Genomic DNA, 16,636 nt, shown 5'->3' with positions numbered 1-16,636 from the left:
CAATGAAGTAGATCCCAAAGAATTATTTAGGGTGGGGAATCTGTTCCTTTTCTTGTTATTTTAGGCTGGGGATGGTAAACTGCCCTTCCATTCTATTTTCCTATAGTATTTGTGTTGTGATCTATTCATCTGCCTCTTGGGATTGAAATCTTGCTATTACTTCCTTTTTACTTTTAAAAATATCCATTCTCTTAAATTTTTGCTTCTGGCCCCTTTCCTCTTGGGGCTGTTTCCCCTGAGAGGCACAAATGTGGGGCTGGTTTCTGACTTGCTGGGTTAGAGAATGGAAAGGGGAGGCTGATTGAATTGGCAATGGGAACATTAGGAAGGATTTTCAGGAGTCATTTAAATACCCAAAATGTTACTCTTCCAGTGAAAGGGGTGAAGAGGCCAGGAGTACAAGACCAAGTTGGGGGAGGAGGAGATACAGATAGACAAAGGGTTTTTTCATTGAACAAATGTTCTGGACATGGAAACAACTGGGACAGACTACAGTAAAAAAGCAGTGTTTCCCTTGTGACTGGGTTTCCTCATTAACATTTGTGTGACTTCTGAGAAAAGTCTTGTGGACCATATCTGCCTTACTGACCTCCCAGACACAAGTTTAGGCTTCTTTCAGAGCATTCCTTTTCCACCCCAATTATCCTTAAGGAAGGGGAGCCTCAATATAGCTTGGGAAAGTGACTGACAAGTCCATCAATAGAGAACATTCTCTTCTCAGATGCCTGAAAAACTGCTGCCAGTGAATACTAGATAATTCCCACTTCTGATAGGTGTCTAACAATAATGGTGTTTGGCTGAAGAGGAAAACTAGGAAATGGGCCACCGTGTTCCTAACACCTTCAGGTATGGCTTTCTCTCTAGTCACTGTTTTAGGATCTCTCTTTGGAGAATGCATTCCTTTCAACCTGAAGTGCAAATGGAATCTTGGAGAGGTGAGTTGCCCAAGGCCATTGCCTCAGAAAGGGGCTTTCTACTGTTTCCATTTATTAAGCCTTCTTTTCCCATCACATGGTCATTCAATGATTTAAGCCACTGGGAGGCTATGGCAGGGCCTGGCAGCCATTCTTCTGACTCCACGTATCATTGAAGTGATGATTCTTCTTCCTTTGTTTCCTGGGTTTTCTCAGTGCTACTACCTCTTAGCAGGCTTATATTTTCCCTGAGTATCTCAGAGATGTCTCTTGCTCTCCCTTCTCCCTTCAGAAGAAGCTAAGCATTCAGCTATAGGTTCACCATTCTTCAAGGTCCAAGCAGATAATCACTGAGCAACCCCTGGTTAAATATACATATATTTTTTGGATGTGACTTGTGATTTAATTGACATAGGAAACTGCTAGTGAGGAAACTTGCTATGAAGGCAGATTGATTCCAGCTCTTCAACTTGTAGTCTTGAGAAGTTGCCCGGGACAAAGAGAAGTTACATGGATTGCCCAAAGTCAGACAGCCAGTATGTATCAGAAGTAAAACTTGAACCCAGATCTTGACTCTGAGCTGGAGGTCAATTCTGCCCACTAAGTCCCAGTTTATCTTTCTCTGACTTTGATCTATCTCAATGAGAACTTGGAACATTTTACAATGGAAGCAAGAGTTTTCTTTGATTTGTGCTTGATCAGAGAGGATAGCGTTTTTCTGGAGTACAGATCACCTCTTCCTTAGAGATAGTGGAAAGTTGGGGGACCCCAGATGAAAGCCACAACTGATTTTAGCATCTGTGTTATTTGATTGGTTTTAAGTTTAGCTTCTAAGCCCCCATGGAAGAAGTTTACAGAGGTACTTTCATGAAGCACCTTGCAGTGGGATAGGAGTAAAGTAAAGTCCTTTCAGGGCTCCCCAAAATCTACTCTTTTACTTGGATGGCAGTAGTTGCACACTTTTTTAAACTTTTCCTTAAAATAATTCAGAAACCTTAATTGGATGTTTTCCACTAAATAATGCAACTCAACTTTTTTGTGTATTTGTTTTTCATGAGGGAATTATTTTGAGGGAGAACATCTTTTTCTTAGTATTCTGAACACTCACTCTTGCCAACAGGCTCTGGGGACACTAAGCAAAGACTTTTTTGTGTATTAAAAATCATGAACATAGCTGTTCCCAGGAGCTAGGTAGCTACTTGCAGGATCATTTGAGCTGGGGGGAGGGCTTCACCCTCCCCTATTCTTTTTCTGTTCTTGGATACATGCCCAAATAGATTTAGTGACAGAGTCATGGGAAAATGGGAGCTGAGTTTAGGGCCATCCTCTTCCTGTCAAGCTATAGTAGTCATTCTTCCTTCCTGTAATCCCACAGTGAGCATTTCTCCTCCATTAGTGAATTATAACTATGTGTACTCTGTTCAGGGGGGTAAAAATCCAGCCCAGTGATTCTAAGGACATACCAGAATGTGTTGGAGGCTATGAAATTAGCCTTATAGTAAAATATTGCTGAATTCTATAAAGCTAAAGTATGAGGTTTTGTGTACTCTCACAAAATAAAAGAGAAAATTGAAATAGCTATCTAGAAAATGATGTAAGCCCTCCTCCCTGTTTTGCCTTAATTATTTGCCTGTTTCCAGTTGAAGTGTCCTTTTTTGGGCCCCTAAGTTGTAAAGTAGAAGAAGTCAATGTGGAGTAGTGGATGTCAAGCTAGTCTTAAAGCCACAAAGAGCTGGGTTCAAGTCCATCTATCACATACTGGTTCCACGCTCTAGGCAAGTCACTTAACCTCTCAGGGCTCTAGGCAGTTCTCTAAGACTAAAAGTTGTAGAGAAAGTGCTGACTTGCATTGGTGGAGAAGCTCCCTCATTTGGGAGTTCCTTATATGAGTGAAATCACAGGCCAGATCTCTATTTATATATTCTAGTCTTGAGTTTCTGAAGAACATGTTGCTTATATACTCTATAGAGGAATAATCATCCTTATCTCAGTTCCCACAAATAAATTGGAACCCCAATAAGGGTAGCTACATATCTCCTCTCAGGATTCTAGGGGTACCCTTGAGGGTTTAGGATGTGTTTCTGATATTATTGACTTGAGCTCACATTCCTATTCTCCCCAATGTTAACTGCGAGTGGTTGGTCTTCCAATATCATTTAGCCAATTAACATGAAGTAGTTTTTACAAAGGGATATTTACTGAGAATATGTAGCATAGAGGGGCTACCTCTAGTCATCCTGATCTGTATCTTGCCAGTGGACCCAGATGGCTCCAGAGGAGAAAGTGAGGCTAGTGACTTTGCACAGCCCTCCCTCACTTAAATCCAATTCACTTGCAAGTCATGGCATCAGCTTCCTGATGTCATGGTCCTCTTTGAAAATGAAGGACAAACAACATAGCATAAACAGAAGTACAAATTATTCTCTGAATTCTCCCTTTGATCACATTAGTTCCTGGGAAGATTAACCTTAAGATTAAAGCAGTTGAAAAAACACTTTTGCCCCATCAAGTTCACTTCTAAATATGGCACAGCTGCTGGTAAAGTCCTGTCCTCACAAAGTCTTGGGAGTCCCTTAGGTTACTCCCTCAGGGCAGTGCTGGCACATCTCCCATCTCGGTTTCTAGGAAAACCCAGAATGTACATTGGTTCCTGGGCCCCTGGTGGCGAGCCATTCCTACCTTTTGAAGCACATAAGATTGTAGCCATGGGAAAGAACAAATGCAAAGAGGCAAAAAAACAGGCAAACAAACAAAAGACGGAGGCCCATGTTCATGGGCCACAGGTGGGTAGATAGACAAGTGAGAGCTGGAAGTTATTGTTCCTGCCTCTCTCAGAAACAGCTGGACTACACACTCTTGGCTTTGTGGTGGGAGAGATCTCCCACCTGGAGACCCACAACAACTCATCCTTCTTGTTCACCACCAGGGAAGGAAAAGGGCCTTGGATATCTTCTGTATGCACTCCCAGTTCCAGTTCGGTATCCAGTAAGAAGACCATCTCTTCACCATGTGGTTAGTGTACTGGAAACAGAATACTTGGGCATGATCCAAAGTCCATGTTGAGAACTGCATCCAGCAGAGCCTATTGCACGTACTCATAAAGACCGGCCAGTCGATATAATTTAGGACTTTGTTGTTGTTGAGACATTTTCAGTTGTGTCGACTCTTCATGATGCCTTTTGGGGTTTTCGGGGCAAATGTACTGGAGTGGTTTGCCTTTCCTTCTCCAATTCATTTTACAGATGAGGAAACTGAACCAAACAGGGTTCAGTGACTTGCCCCGTGTCATACAACTAGTAAGTTTCTGAGGCCAGATTTGAACTCAGGGAGATGAGTCTTCCTGACTCCAGGCCTGGCACTCTATCCATTTCACCACCTAGCTGTCCCAATTTAGGACTAGAATTACAGATTTAGAGTGAAAAATTATTTCAGGGAATGTTTAGTGTATGGAGTCTTAACCTGGAATCTCTGGATAGGTTTTGGGGACTGGGGGGTCCACAGATTAGATGGGACAAATTGCGTCTTTATTTTTGCTAACCTCTGACTTAAACATAGCATTTTCTTCAATTATTTAAAAACATTATTCTTTTTGTTTTGTTTTTTGTTAGACAATGGGGTTAAGTGACTTGCCCGGGGTCACACAGCTAGTAAGTGTCATGTGTCTGAGGCCATATTTGAACTCAGATCCTCCTGACTCCAAGACCGGAGCTCTATCCACTGCGCCACCTACCTGCCCCTAAAAACATTATTCTGAAAAGGGGCCCATGAATCAGTTTGCCAGACTGCCTGGGTGTCCATGACACAAAAAGGTTTAAGAATGTCAGATCTCATCCAATCCTTTCATTTCACAAATGAGGATGCAGCTCTAGAGAGGCTAAATGATTTGCTTAAGTTTACACAGCTAATAATTACCAGATTGTAGATTCAGATATAGTTAATTTGATTCTAAATACAGTATTTCTTCCATGGAAACACATTTGTTTTTTCTTCTGTTGTTGTTCATTGTTGTTTGGTCATTTCAGTAGTGTCCTACTCTTTGTGACCTCAATGCTTTTTGATTCTGAAATTCCATTTTAAGTCTCTTCAGATACACAAAGTGAATTTTCTTGCATTTGCAATCTATGCGATTATACCCCACTCGTGTTATAAAAGCTATTATTATTTTTTTAATAAAAGCTATTATTGAAGTCTAGGAAGGCAGAATCTCTTTAGCTCCTTACTTCCACCTGATGCCTGTTAGACTAAATGCAGACAAATGTGAGTAAAGAGAAATTAGAAGAATTCAGGGTCAACTTATTTGAACCAAATTGATAATCATAACTAGCATTTAGATAGCATTTTAAGGTTTGCAGAGTGCTTTACAAATATCATCTCTTTTTATCCTTATGACAACCGTGGGTGGTCAGTGGTATCATATCCTCATTTTGCAGATGAGGAAATTGAGACAAAGAGGAGTTAAGTGACTTGCCCAGGATCACACAGCTAGTAAGTGTCTGAGATGGGATTTGAACTCATGTCTTCCTGATTCTAGCTGCAGTTATCTATCCACTCTACCACCTAGCTACCTCAGGCTACAAAATGACAGGTTTTTCAATGTAACACACTATATGAACATAATGACTTCTTAGAGAAATCATTGAGAACTTTGAGTATCAAATGCATGATCAGGTGTGAAATACACTACTGTCAGACTATATTCACACTAGTTCTCATCTCTTAAAGAAAAATCAGCTTTTGAACTGTGAATTCTAATTATGTAAATTATGTACTGGTGATGAAGGCGGTGTTAGTGAAATAAATACTTTAGAGACATCAAATGTGGAAAAAAGCCCTTTTTATAAACCAAGTGGACAAGCTCTGATTATATCTCTGTTGATTACATCTCTTTTTCTTTCCCAGCTTTCCCTTTTTCTCATCATTTGTTATATTTAGGGTTCACTGTGCCCTACGCTATGTGAAATGACAAGAGTTACTCCCTAACTCTTAAAATCGTTGTTTAGTTGTTTTCAGTCATGTCCAAATCTTCGTGGCCCCATTTGGGGTTTTCTTGGTAGAGATACTGGAGTGGTTTGCCATTTCCTTCTCCTGGTCGTTTTACAGATGAGCAAACTGAGGCAAAGATGATTAAGTGGCTTGTCCAGGGTCACACAGCTAGTAAGTGTCTGAGGTGAGATTTGAACTCAGGTCCTGCTGACTCTATCTACTGCTTCACCTAGCTTCCCCAAAGTAAGATATTACTGTCTAAGAAATGACAATATCCTGCTAAACAAAACCATTCCTTGGTTTGATTTTTATTCTATTCTTTTGAGAGAAGTAGTATGGTATAGTAGATAGAGGATTGTCCTAAGAGTCCAGAAGATGTGGGTTCAAGCCTCACTTCTGATGAGGAATTGCTTTGTGACCCATGGTGAATCATTTAACTTCTCAGTGCCCCAGGCAATTCTCCAAGGTACAGATCAGTTGCTGACTAGCAGCTTCTATTCTGTCAATTCCCTACACAACCAAAATCACAGGGCCAGATTAAAAAAAAAAAACAACAACAAAAAACAGAAACCCAAAAAAACCCTACAAATTTTGTTAAGTGGTAATAGAAAAATCATTAGGTTTGATGTTTATCTTGATTTCCTTTAAGAAATTTAAGCACCTTCCTTCATTCTGCGGTGCTCTTTACCTTTCTCTTCTGAATCCTGAAGGCACTTAATTCCTCTATCTCTGACCCCCTTTCTTTGGACTAATCAGAAACAGCATTAAAGTTCAAGAAAATGAGTGTCTCAACTTCAGAAATAGGCTCACAAGATGATACATGATGTTAATTGCTTAGCCAATGTTAATTTACAAATTGGCCTTCACTGTCATCCCCAGCCAATAATTCAAGAGTACTGTGGGCTCTTTGCCCAGCAAGAAATGTCAAGAACATTGGTTTCCAGAAGAGATATGGGGGAAGTAGACTCTCCCCCCACCCCTTACCCTCAGGTTATTTCTCTTCTTCATGTTTTATCTCTTAAAAATACTTTGACCCAAAGTAGGAATGTTGGGGAATTTATTCAACTGAAGCCTCTTTGTGTATGATATTCCTAGGGAGTAAATATAGGCTAGGGAAGCCATGTGATACAAAGGAATGGTGTAAGATTTGGAGTTAAAGGCCTCAGGTATGAACTTGGTTCCATGATTTAGTCTATGCGTGACCTTGGGCAACTTTTCTGGGGGCCTTAGTCCTTCATCTATAAAATGAGAGAGTTGAACTAGATTACTTCCAAGGCCGCCCCTCTCAGACCTTATGAATGTAAATTATTTTGTTCTAGGGCACCAGAGTTCCATTATTTAAATTACCTTTTCTAAGAAACCAACTCCCATCAACTATTGTTAACGCCATAGGTGGTAGTCCTTCTTCTCTGAAAAAATCAGTTAACCTCACATGGATGACCTTTAATTTCATTATAATTCTTTGGCCTGTCATTAGATCAAGCTCTTGTAGAATAAAATAATATGCCTTGGTGATAGATAATAGACAATAGTTTATTGAGTTATTGTTAAAAAAAACCTCACATCTTTTGGTCATTGTCAGTCACATTTGTTTTTGTTTTTTTTTGGTGAGGCAATTGGGGTCAAGTGACTTGCCCAGAGTCATACAGCTAGTGAGTGTTATATGTCTGAGTCTGCATTTGAACTCAAGGCCGGTGCTCTATCCACTGCCTCTGTCAGTCACATTTGAATTTTTAATTTTATCCCATAATATCTTTAAACACAAGTCCCCAGGAGAAGACCATTTTCTATGGACTCCTGAAGAAACAACCCAAATGATTCACTTATGTTCATATTGGCTATAGCACACTAGAAAGAAAACCTCAATCAGCTATTGACCTTCTGAAGAGTAATAAATACTATTACTATTGTTGTTACTATTGATAGCTAACATTTATATAGCAGTTACTATGTGCTAGGCCTGAACTTAGCACCTAGTTAGCTAGAATAATTAGTTAAAATAAGAAGATTATATGTTCTGAGAATAGTTCCACACACTTTGCCAGACTACCAAAGGGGTCCATGTATAGAAACTCCTGTTGAGCTAGGCCATAGCTCCCAGAGCATTATTTCAGCTCTTAATAAAGGAATTACAATTATTATCTCATTTGATTATCACAACAACTCTAGGAGGAAGGTGCTATTATCATCCCCATCTTACAGATGAGAAAACAGAGACAGAGGTTTAATCACTTGCCCAGGGTCACACAGCTATTAAATGTCTGAGGCTGGATAAATCCATTAAATGAAAAAATTCCCTCTATATACCAGATATGGACAGGTGAGTTTTCATTAAAAGAATAGAACTATCACAGGTGCTATAAAAATTATTATTTTTTGGAGGGGGGAGGTTTCTATAGTAAAAAAACAAATCCCCAAAGCAGGAAAGGAAGTAGAAATCATATAAAATAGAGAAGCAAGGAGGCCTGATTGCACAGGTTTTGTAGAATGGTGCCATGGCCTATCTATAGAGCTTTTTAAAGTGACATGTAAATGTGTTTTGTTATTGTTATTGTTTATGAATACAAAATGGTTCAGCATTTGGTCATTGTCAGTCACATTTGAACTTTTTTTTTTCTTTTTGGTGAGGCAATCAGGGTTAAGTGGCTTGCCCAGGGTTACATAGCTAGTGTCATGTGTCTGAGGTCAAATTTGAACTCAGGTCCTCCTGATTCCATGGCGAGAGCTCTATCCACTGTGCCACCTAGCTGCCCCCCACATTTGAACTTTTAATTTTATCTCATAGTCTCTTAAATCTAATCCCATTGCATTCAGATATCTTTTTTTTTTTGAGGCTAGGAATAGTTGTTTTCTCTAGAATTCAGTAAATTCTTGAAGAGTCATTCGCAAGTGTCTTTAGAGAAGCATTTTGTATCTAACACTCTCATTTACTTGTTTCTACATCCTTCTAGGACATTAGCTTATTGCCAGTGGGTCGACAATCTCCATGAGACACAGAAGATGCTTTCTCTTAGTGGTCCCTTTAGTGACCTGCTCAAGTGGATTCTCTGCCACCTAACGAAGGGCATTGTGAAGCGAGAAATGTATGGCCATGGCATTGGTCGCTTCTCTGAGGAAGAAATCTACATGCTGATGGAGAAAGACATGCGATCTTTAGCAGGGCTTTTGGGTAATGTACAATGCCTTTTATTTTATGCAGTATTTTTTATTTGGCGTCAGTTTTTTCCTTTATGAATCACATTGTGATTCATACATCACTATTTAACCAGAATGTTAACTAGGATGGGATGCTGGGGCTTTTCCCCAGCTGCTGAAATTTAGAGAGATGTTATAGTATTTGTACTTCTTCAGCAGGTAGAAATAACTGAACTTAGCACCTAGTTAGCTAGAATAATTAATTAAAATAAGAAGATTATATGTTCTGAGAATAGTTCCACACACTTTGCCAGACTACCAAAGGGGTCCATGTTTGCCTCAATTTTCTATCTGTAAAATGAGGATAATAATAGCACCAACCTTCCAGGGTTGTTGTGAGGATCAAATGAGATAATAATTTTAAAATGCTTAACACAGTGTCTGTCACTTAGTAAGTGCAGTATACATGTTACTATTTCTTCACAACAACACTATGAGGCAGGCGGGTAGGGACAGGCAAGTATTATCATTCCCATTTTGAAGATGAGGAAATTGAGGCTTAGAGAGGATAAGTGACTCAGCTCACAGCTGCATAGAGAGGATGGGTCAGTCAAAAGTAGAACCCAGGTCTTTTCACTCCATTGCCAAGACTCTTCCCAATATGCCCTGTTGCCCCCCTCTAGTGCTTGTTGTCTTTCTCTGTCTTTATGCTGAAAGCTATAAAATGTTCTGAAAGGATTTTATTTCTCCTTTGATATGTGAGAACATCTTCATGATAGAAGAAGGCTGGAATGAGGGACTTGCTAATAGATGAGCATATCCAGGATGCTCTCTTAACATAAGATTACTGAAAGGAAGTGGGGCAGTTAGGTGGCTCAGTGGATAGTGCTGGGCCTGGAGTCAGAAAGACTCATCTTCCTGAGTTCAAATTCTGCCTGAGACACTTACTAGCTCTGTGACCCTGGGAAAGTCACTTAGCCTTCTTTGCCTCAGTTTCCTCATCTGTAAAATGAGCTGCAGAAGAAAATGACAAAAGGCTCCAGTATCTTTGCCAAGAAAACCCCAAATGGGGTCATGAAGAGTCGGTTATGACTGAAAAGTGACTGAATAGCATCTCTGAAAGGAAGAATGCTCCTCCTTTGCCCCGGCTCTCCCTTAAGTTGTGACATGTTGTCAGCGCAGCACTGAGTGGAAAATAGTGACCAGGCAGGCAGAGTAACACCTTGTTTGGTGGAAGGATAAATGGAAGTCCTGGGAAAATGGATGGGCTTGGCCCATCTCTTGTCCTGTAGGTGTTGATAATAGGTGTGAGACCCATCTCTTATTAGAGGCAGCATGAAAGAGTGGCGAGGGTATTGCACTTGGTGTCAGGAAGACCTGGGGTCAGATTCCATCTCTGGCATTTACTAGCTGTGTGATACTGGGCTAGTCACTTAATCTTTCTGTGTCTATTTCTTCATTTGTAAGATGAGTTGGACTCATGGCTTTCCAGTGCTGCACCTGTGATTCTATGGTCCTGGTGCAGACAGTGATGGAGGGTCTTTGATAAAGAAGTATTTATCTTTCTTGTTGCCTTTAGCTTATTTCAGATGTCAAATGCTTTTTTTTTCTAGATGAGAAAAGATGTCAGAAAAGGGGATCTATGTATGATACACTTTTATGTTTAATCTGCATCATTAACATTTTCTCCATCACTTTCTGAAGTCTAGATAATCAATGAAACAATAAATAAAGTCCTTGGTTTGTAACATTTGCTGATTTCTCAGGTGTATTTATAAATGCTCACACTGAGAATTTAACAATTGCTGAGCTCTTGTGAGCTGATTTGAGCTTGGTCCATCATACTGCTAATGAGGATCCCTTTTTAGTGTCAAAATCTTTCTTGGACTACCATATGATAATAGCTGTACAATTAGTATCAGTTGATTGAGAGAATATGTTATGAGGGAAAAACTACTATGAATTCTATAATACTCACAGATGCATTTTTATTTTATTCATCATCGCCAATTGGACCAAGTCAGCCTCTAACCAGTGGATGGCTGGAGACAAACAGAGCAGGCTAAAGACAGGAGAGTCAGGAATCCAGTAGAAGTTAATTTCAAAGTGAGGGAGATGGTTTGCAAGCAAGGACACGTGTGCCAGTGCCCTGCCCCTAGTTGGGGGACTTATACCGATGGCTTAGTGAGCTGTAGCCCTGACAATGAAGGGTAACAGCAACAATGTGACAAGTTTGATTCATAGCAGGGTTTCATGACCAGAACATGGATACAGCAGCTGCTTGTCCAAGCTCAGACCTGCTGCTGGTCAAAGCAACACAATAATTAAATGAATCGATTCTGGGATTTTGCTGTGGCTAAAATCATCTAGAGGGTGAGCACAAACAATTGTTGTTATAGCAAGTTCAGGGCACAGCTTGCTTGCTGGGACTCAGCTCTGGAAAACAGGGTGTCTCCTAATATATTGACATCATGGTAGCATCTCTAAACATGAAAAATAGTAATATATATCGTGTGTAAAAGTAAGACACTTCTTCTGTCTGTAGAATGTTTATTTATCATGCTAAGTCATATAGATTTTATTTACACTAAGTAAAGATGAGTGCTTGATGTGGGATTTCACAGTCCTATGGAATAATTCTACAGTCTGTAGGTTGGGGAAAAGTGGCCTACATGATCTCACAAGTCCTTCCAGCCCTATCATTCAGTGGTTCTTTGGCTCTATGATATAAAGAGGTCTGTTTTCTAATTTTATAGTTAAATTTTACTTTACTTTACATTCCTTTTACTTGAATGAAAAATATTTAACAGATCAATCATTCTAATCTATGCATTAACCCTATCCCTATTCTTTTTTAAATAATATTTTTCCTAATTACATGTAAAGTCAATTTTTAACATTAATTAAAAAGATTTTTTTGAGTTCCAAATTCTCTCCCTCCTTTTCTTCTTTTCCCTCTCAGATAATGATATAGGTTATGTGTGTGTAATCATGCAAAACATAGGAAATTCATTATATATGTATGTACTGAGGCAGCTAGGTGGAGAAGTGGAGTATTGGAGCTTCAGTCAGGAAGGCCTGAGTTCAAATCTCACTCCAGCTCTTTACTTGCCAAGTAACCTTGGGCAAGTCACTTAACCTCTACCTGCCTCATCCGTAAAATGGGTATATAATAATAGCACCTACTTTTCAGGTTTATTCTGAGGATCAAATGAGATAATATATGTAAAGTGCTTTGCAAACTTTAAAGTGCTATATAAATGCTAACCATTATTAATTTGAGAAGGAAGCATAGATGTTGTATGTAAGACAGAGGCGAGGATGGGGTTTAAAGTCCCCAAGCTCTGGTACTTGTGTGTTGGTGCTCTGGGTTGATTTTCCTTATTATAAGACTTTTCCAGGAACAAAATGCCTTAAATTGTTTAGTATGCATTTTGGTATTGATACCCTATACCAGGGGTTCGGAACCTGCAGCTTCAAGGTCACATGTGGCCTTCCAGGTCCTCAAATATGGCCCTTTGACTGAATCCAAACTTCACAGAACAAGTCACCTTAATAAAAGGATTTGTTTTGTAAAACTTGGACTCAGTCAACAGGCTTAGGGGCCTGGAGGGCCTAGAGGACTACATGTGGCCTTGAGGCTGCAGGTTCCCCACCCCTGCTCAGTACTGCTCCTCTGTTCAGTGCCTTGTATGATATGCTATTTTTAGGTTTATTTCTAGTTTTCTACAGCTTTTGATGTGGACTTCACTCAAAGACCAGTGAGCTGCTCATTTTGGAAATAATTATTTTAATGATAGTACTCCCTACTTTGCTTAGTTATATAGTTTCTCCCATTAAACCATTAATGACACACATGAGCAGAAACCTTGATTGGCTAAGCTGTCCCTACATTAGTGAATGGTTCAGGGTGAGCACGTCCTGAGCAGTTAAAGCACAACACAGAATAACAACTCAGATTTTTAGCTTACAAAACACATTCTTTCCAAGAGAGACAACGGGGCATAGTGGACTGTGCTGGACTTGAAGCCAGGAACATTCAAGTTCAAATCCCACTTCTGACATTTAGCGGCTATGTTACCATGGACAAGTCACAATCTTTTTGAGTTTCAGTTTAACCATACTTACATCACACAGTTATTTAGAGGTTCAAATAATTTAATGTTTGGAAAGTGCTACATAATTGTCAGGACTTTTTTGAGGGGAGGTGAGCAGTGAGGATGACAAGAGAGTGGGATACTGTGACATAGTGGTTACAGTGCTAGACTTGGGGTCAGCAAGATGTGGGTTTAGAATACTCCTTTTGACACTTATTGTTTGGAAGACCATGATCAAGTCACAATTACTTAACCTTATTCTGCCTCAGTCTCCTCATTTGTAAAATGGGGATAACAGATACATAAATACCTATAATACTTATGTGACAGACTTGTGAGATTAAAATGAGATACTATGTATAAAACCCCTCGCAAACTTAAAACCTTACATAAATGTCAATTACTATTACTACTACTACTACTACTACTACTACTACTACTACTACTACTACTACTACTATGATCATTATTCATTCTATAAATTGATTCTCAAAACAAACCTGTGAGATATACAGGACAGGTATTATTTTATAGATAGGGAAACAGAGACTCAGAGAAGATTGTTTTAGTGATGTTCTTTTGTTTGCAGGAACAAACTTCTCAGTTTGGCATTTAATCCCTTTCACAATTTGGCTCTACCTATCCTTCCAGGCTAATGGCACATTACTACCTCTCACATATCCTAAGTCCTAGTCAAACTGGGGTCTTCTTGCTGTTCCCAGCAGATGACATTCCATTTTTTACCTGTGAACCTTTTTGCAGGCTGTCCCCTAAGTCTGGCATGTTTTTTCTTCTCATTGAACCTTTAGAATTCCTAGCTTCCTTAGCAGCCCAAGTACCACCTCCTACAAAAAGCTTTTCTTGATCTTTGATTTTTTTCTCCCCCCACATCTTGCTTAGTGTGCCACACCCTCTCCTGCCCATTATATTTTAGAATTATTTTATAAATAGGCAGCTTGGTATTATGAATAGAACTAGAAAAGCCAGAAAGACTTGGGTTAAAATCCTATTTCTGAAACATACTGGCTGTGTGACCCTGGGTAAGTCACTTAACCTTTTAATGCTCTGTAAGTTCCAGAGAAGGTGCCTGACTACATTGTTAGAGAGTTTCCTTGCCTGGGAATTCACTATACCAGTGAAGTCATAGGTCTAGTGCCTATTTTTACTCTCTGTATTTGATTAAATGGGGGTGTGTGTATTGATCTTGGGAATCAACTTAACACATACTATTAAATTCACTTTTTTTGTTTGATAGGATCATATGAGACCCCAGGCTTAAGTGTACCATTGTGAAGATCTTGATTTCCTTTATTTACTAGCAGAAATAGGGATAGTTGCCTTTTAAAAATCCTGACTGTGTTACTATTTAGAAACATAACATGAATATTACTGTCCACCTTTTAATGGAGAGTAGTATGTGAATAGATATGTTAAAAGTATTAACTGCCTACCACTACTGATGAGAGGTTAATGAATTAATGAGAAATAATTTATTAAGCACTCATTATTTGGAAATCATAAGGCACTGGGGATACAGATAGAAAAGCAAGAAAGTTGAGCTGCAAGTCACACTGAAAGATCCTTAGACACCTAGGGGCCACGGTGGACGGAGTGCTGAAAATGGAGTCAGGAAAACCTGAGTTCAAGGGGGCAGCTAGGTGGCGCAGTGGATAGAGCACCGGCCCTGAAGTCAGGAGGACCTGAGTGCAAATCTGGCCTCAGACCAAACACTTGACACTTACTAGCTGTGTGACCCTGGGCAAGTCACTTAACCCCAATTGCCTAAAAAAAACAAAAAAACAAAAAAACCCAGGAAAACCTGAGTTCAAATCAGTCCTTAGATACTAGATTGTGATCCTGGTCCTTAAGCCACTTAACCACTGTCTGTCTCAGTTTCCTCAGCTGTAAAATGGGGGTAATAAATAATAACGCCTACCTCTCAGAGTTGTGAATCTTAAAGGAGATAATATTTGTAAAGCAGTTAGCACAGTGCCTGTCATATATATATTCTTCATAAATACTTCTTGTCTTTCTTCCAGTAACAAAGTGTTAATGTCATGTCCATTGATAAAACCATAATGGTTTCTGACCTTGAACCATTTGCATTGCTAAGGACTTTGACAACAAGAACTTTCTCTTCTGGGTCTTCAGTAACTGTGCCCTGGATGATGACTGTGAGGGCCGAACTGGAAGCAGGGACGGTAGTCTGGGAAGGGGGTCCTGATACAGTTCCCAGGGCTCTTGAGCTTGTTGCTGGTTGGTGACATTTGGTCAGTGACTGGTGTTGGTGTTGCCAGGGATGGTGGGCACCTTTTCCACAAGGATGTAATGATGCTATCCCTTGGTGATGTCTCCTAAGGCTGAGCTGGATACAGAGCCAGGAGTCTGAAGTGTTATTCCTGGGCTTCTTGGGCTCAGGGTCCTGGAGTATAAAAGGAGATGGTTTTGCCCTTCTGGAACATACCACTTCCTTTCTGTCCTTTATGGTGCCTTGATGCTTTAGCTAGGTTGGCTTGCCCAGAATGGTAGGAGGAGACATGGGCTGGTGTAGTGGATGGAGAGCTGGTTTCAGAGTCAGTAAGACGTGGGTTCAAATATGCCTCTCACACATTCTGTCAATAAACAAACAAGCATTTATTAAATCACTAGTTTGATTAGCTACTATGCAACATGCTGGGGATACAAATACCATGAATGAAACATCCCCCTCCCCTTTCAAGGATCTTATGTTGTAATGTGGGAGGCAGCAAATAAATATATACATACAAACAATAAATACAAATAAGTTACAAAGTCAGAAGAAGTTGACTCCAGGAAAATCCATCCCCTTCCTAGGAGGAGGGATCCCAGGACCTAGCTGAGTAGCCACATAGTAAAGGTGCTCAATTTAATCCTTAATGCAGATAATCCTCTGGCAAGAAGATAATCCTAGATGATAGAGTTAAATGATTTGGATCTTACTGACATTGAGCCCAGGCCTTCAGGACCCTGCTGAGGTTGAACCCACTGGCTCCATGGTGCACTTCAGGGATGCTCTCTGCAAAGCCCTTGGCAGGGAAGATTGTCTTCTGTGTTGATTGCTGCCATCAATATTAGCCTGAGCATGACATTTATTTCATTCATTTTAACAAAAACTCAACAAAAGCACTCTTCTGAGATTCTGGAGAGCCAGGGAGCTCTATTTAACTACAGAATGAGGGAGAGTCTTGACAGCTGTATTTTAATCTTTACTCTGCTTACAGAGTTCCTTAGCTTTCACCTCCTGTGAGGAATGAAACAAGTTTTCACTGTGTAGGCCCATTTTCAGAGTATCACTATTTTTTTTTAACTTCAGGGTTCTAATTACACACACACACACACACACACACACACACACACACAAAGAGAAATAAAAATTCAGAAATTTATAACCCTGTCTGGTTAATTAATTTCTTAATTTATGAATTAGGATCATAAGTTTTTTTTCCTTTTTTAAAAAATTAATTTATTTTGATTTATCAAAAATCA

At 39.7% G+C, this 16,636-nt stretch overlaps 1 protein-coding gene across 1 annotated transcript in view; it reads left to right on the top strand.

The window, feature by feature from the left end:
- FAXC (failed axon connections homolog, metaxin like GST domain containing) overlaps window positions 1–16,636 on the top strand; it is a 63,554-nt gene that overhangs the window by 25,055 nt on the left and 21,863 nt on the right. The window contains exon 4 of the mRNA XM_027856161.1: window positions 8,849–9,066. Coding sequence (XP_027711962.1) covers window positions 8,849–9,066 — 218 coding nt within the window. The remainder of the gene's footprint in view (window positions 1–8,848; window positions 9,067–16,636) is intronic.

The sequence above is a fragment of the Vombatus ursinus genome, unplaced genomic scaffold (assembly GCF_900497805.2).
Source record: "Vombatus ursinus unplaced genomic scaffold, bare-nosed wombat genome assembly UNPS02000582.1, whole genome shotgun sequence".
In the NCBI taxonomy this organism is placed as follows: Eukaryota; Metazoa; Chordata; class Mammalia; order Diprotodontia; family Vombatidae; genus Vombatus; species Vombatus ursinus.
The sequence above is the reverse complement of the archived record's forward strand: the minus strand, read 5'-3'. Positions and strand labels throughout refer to the sequence as shown.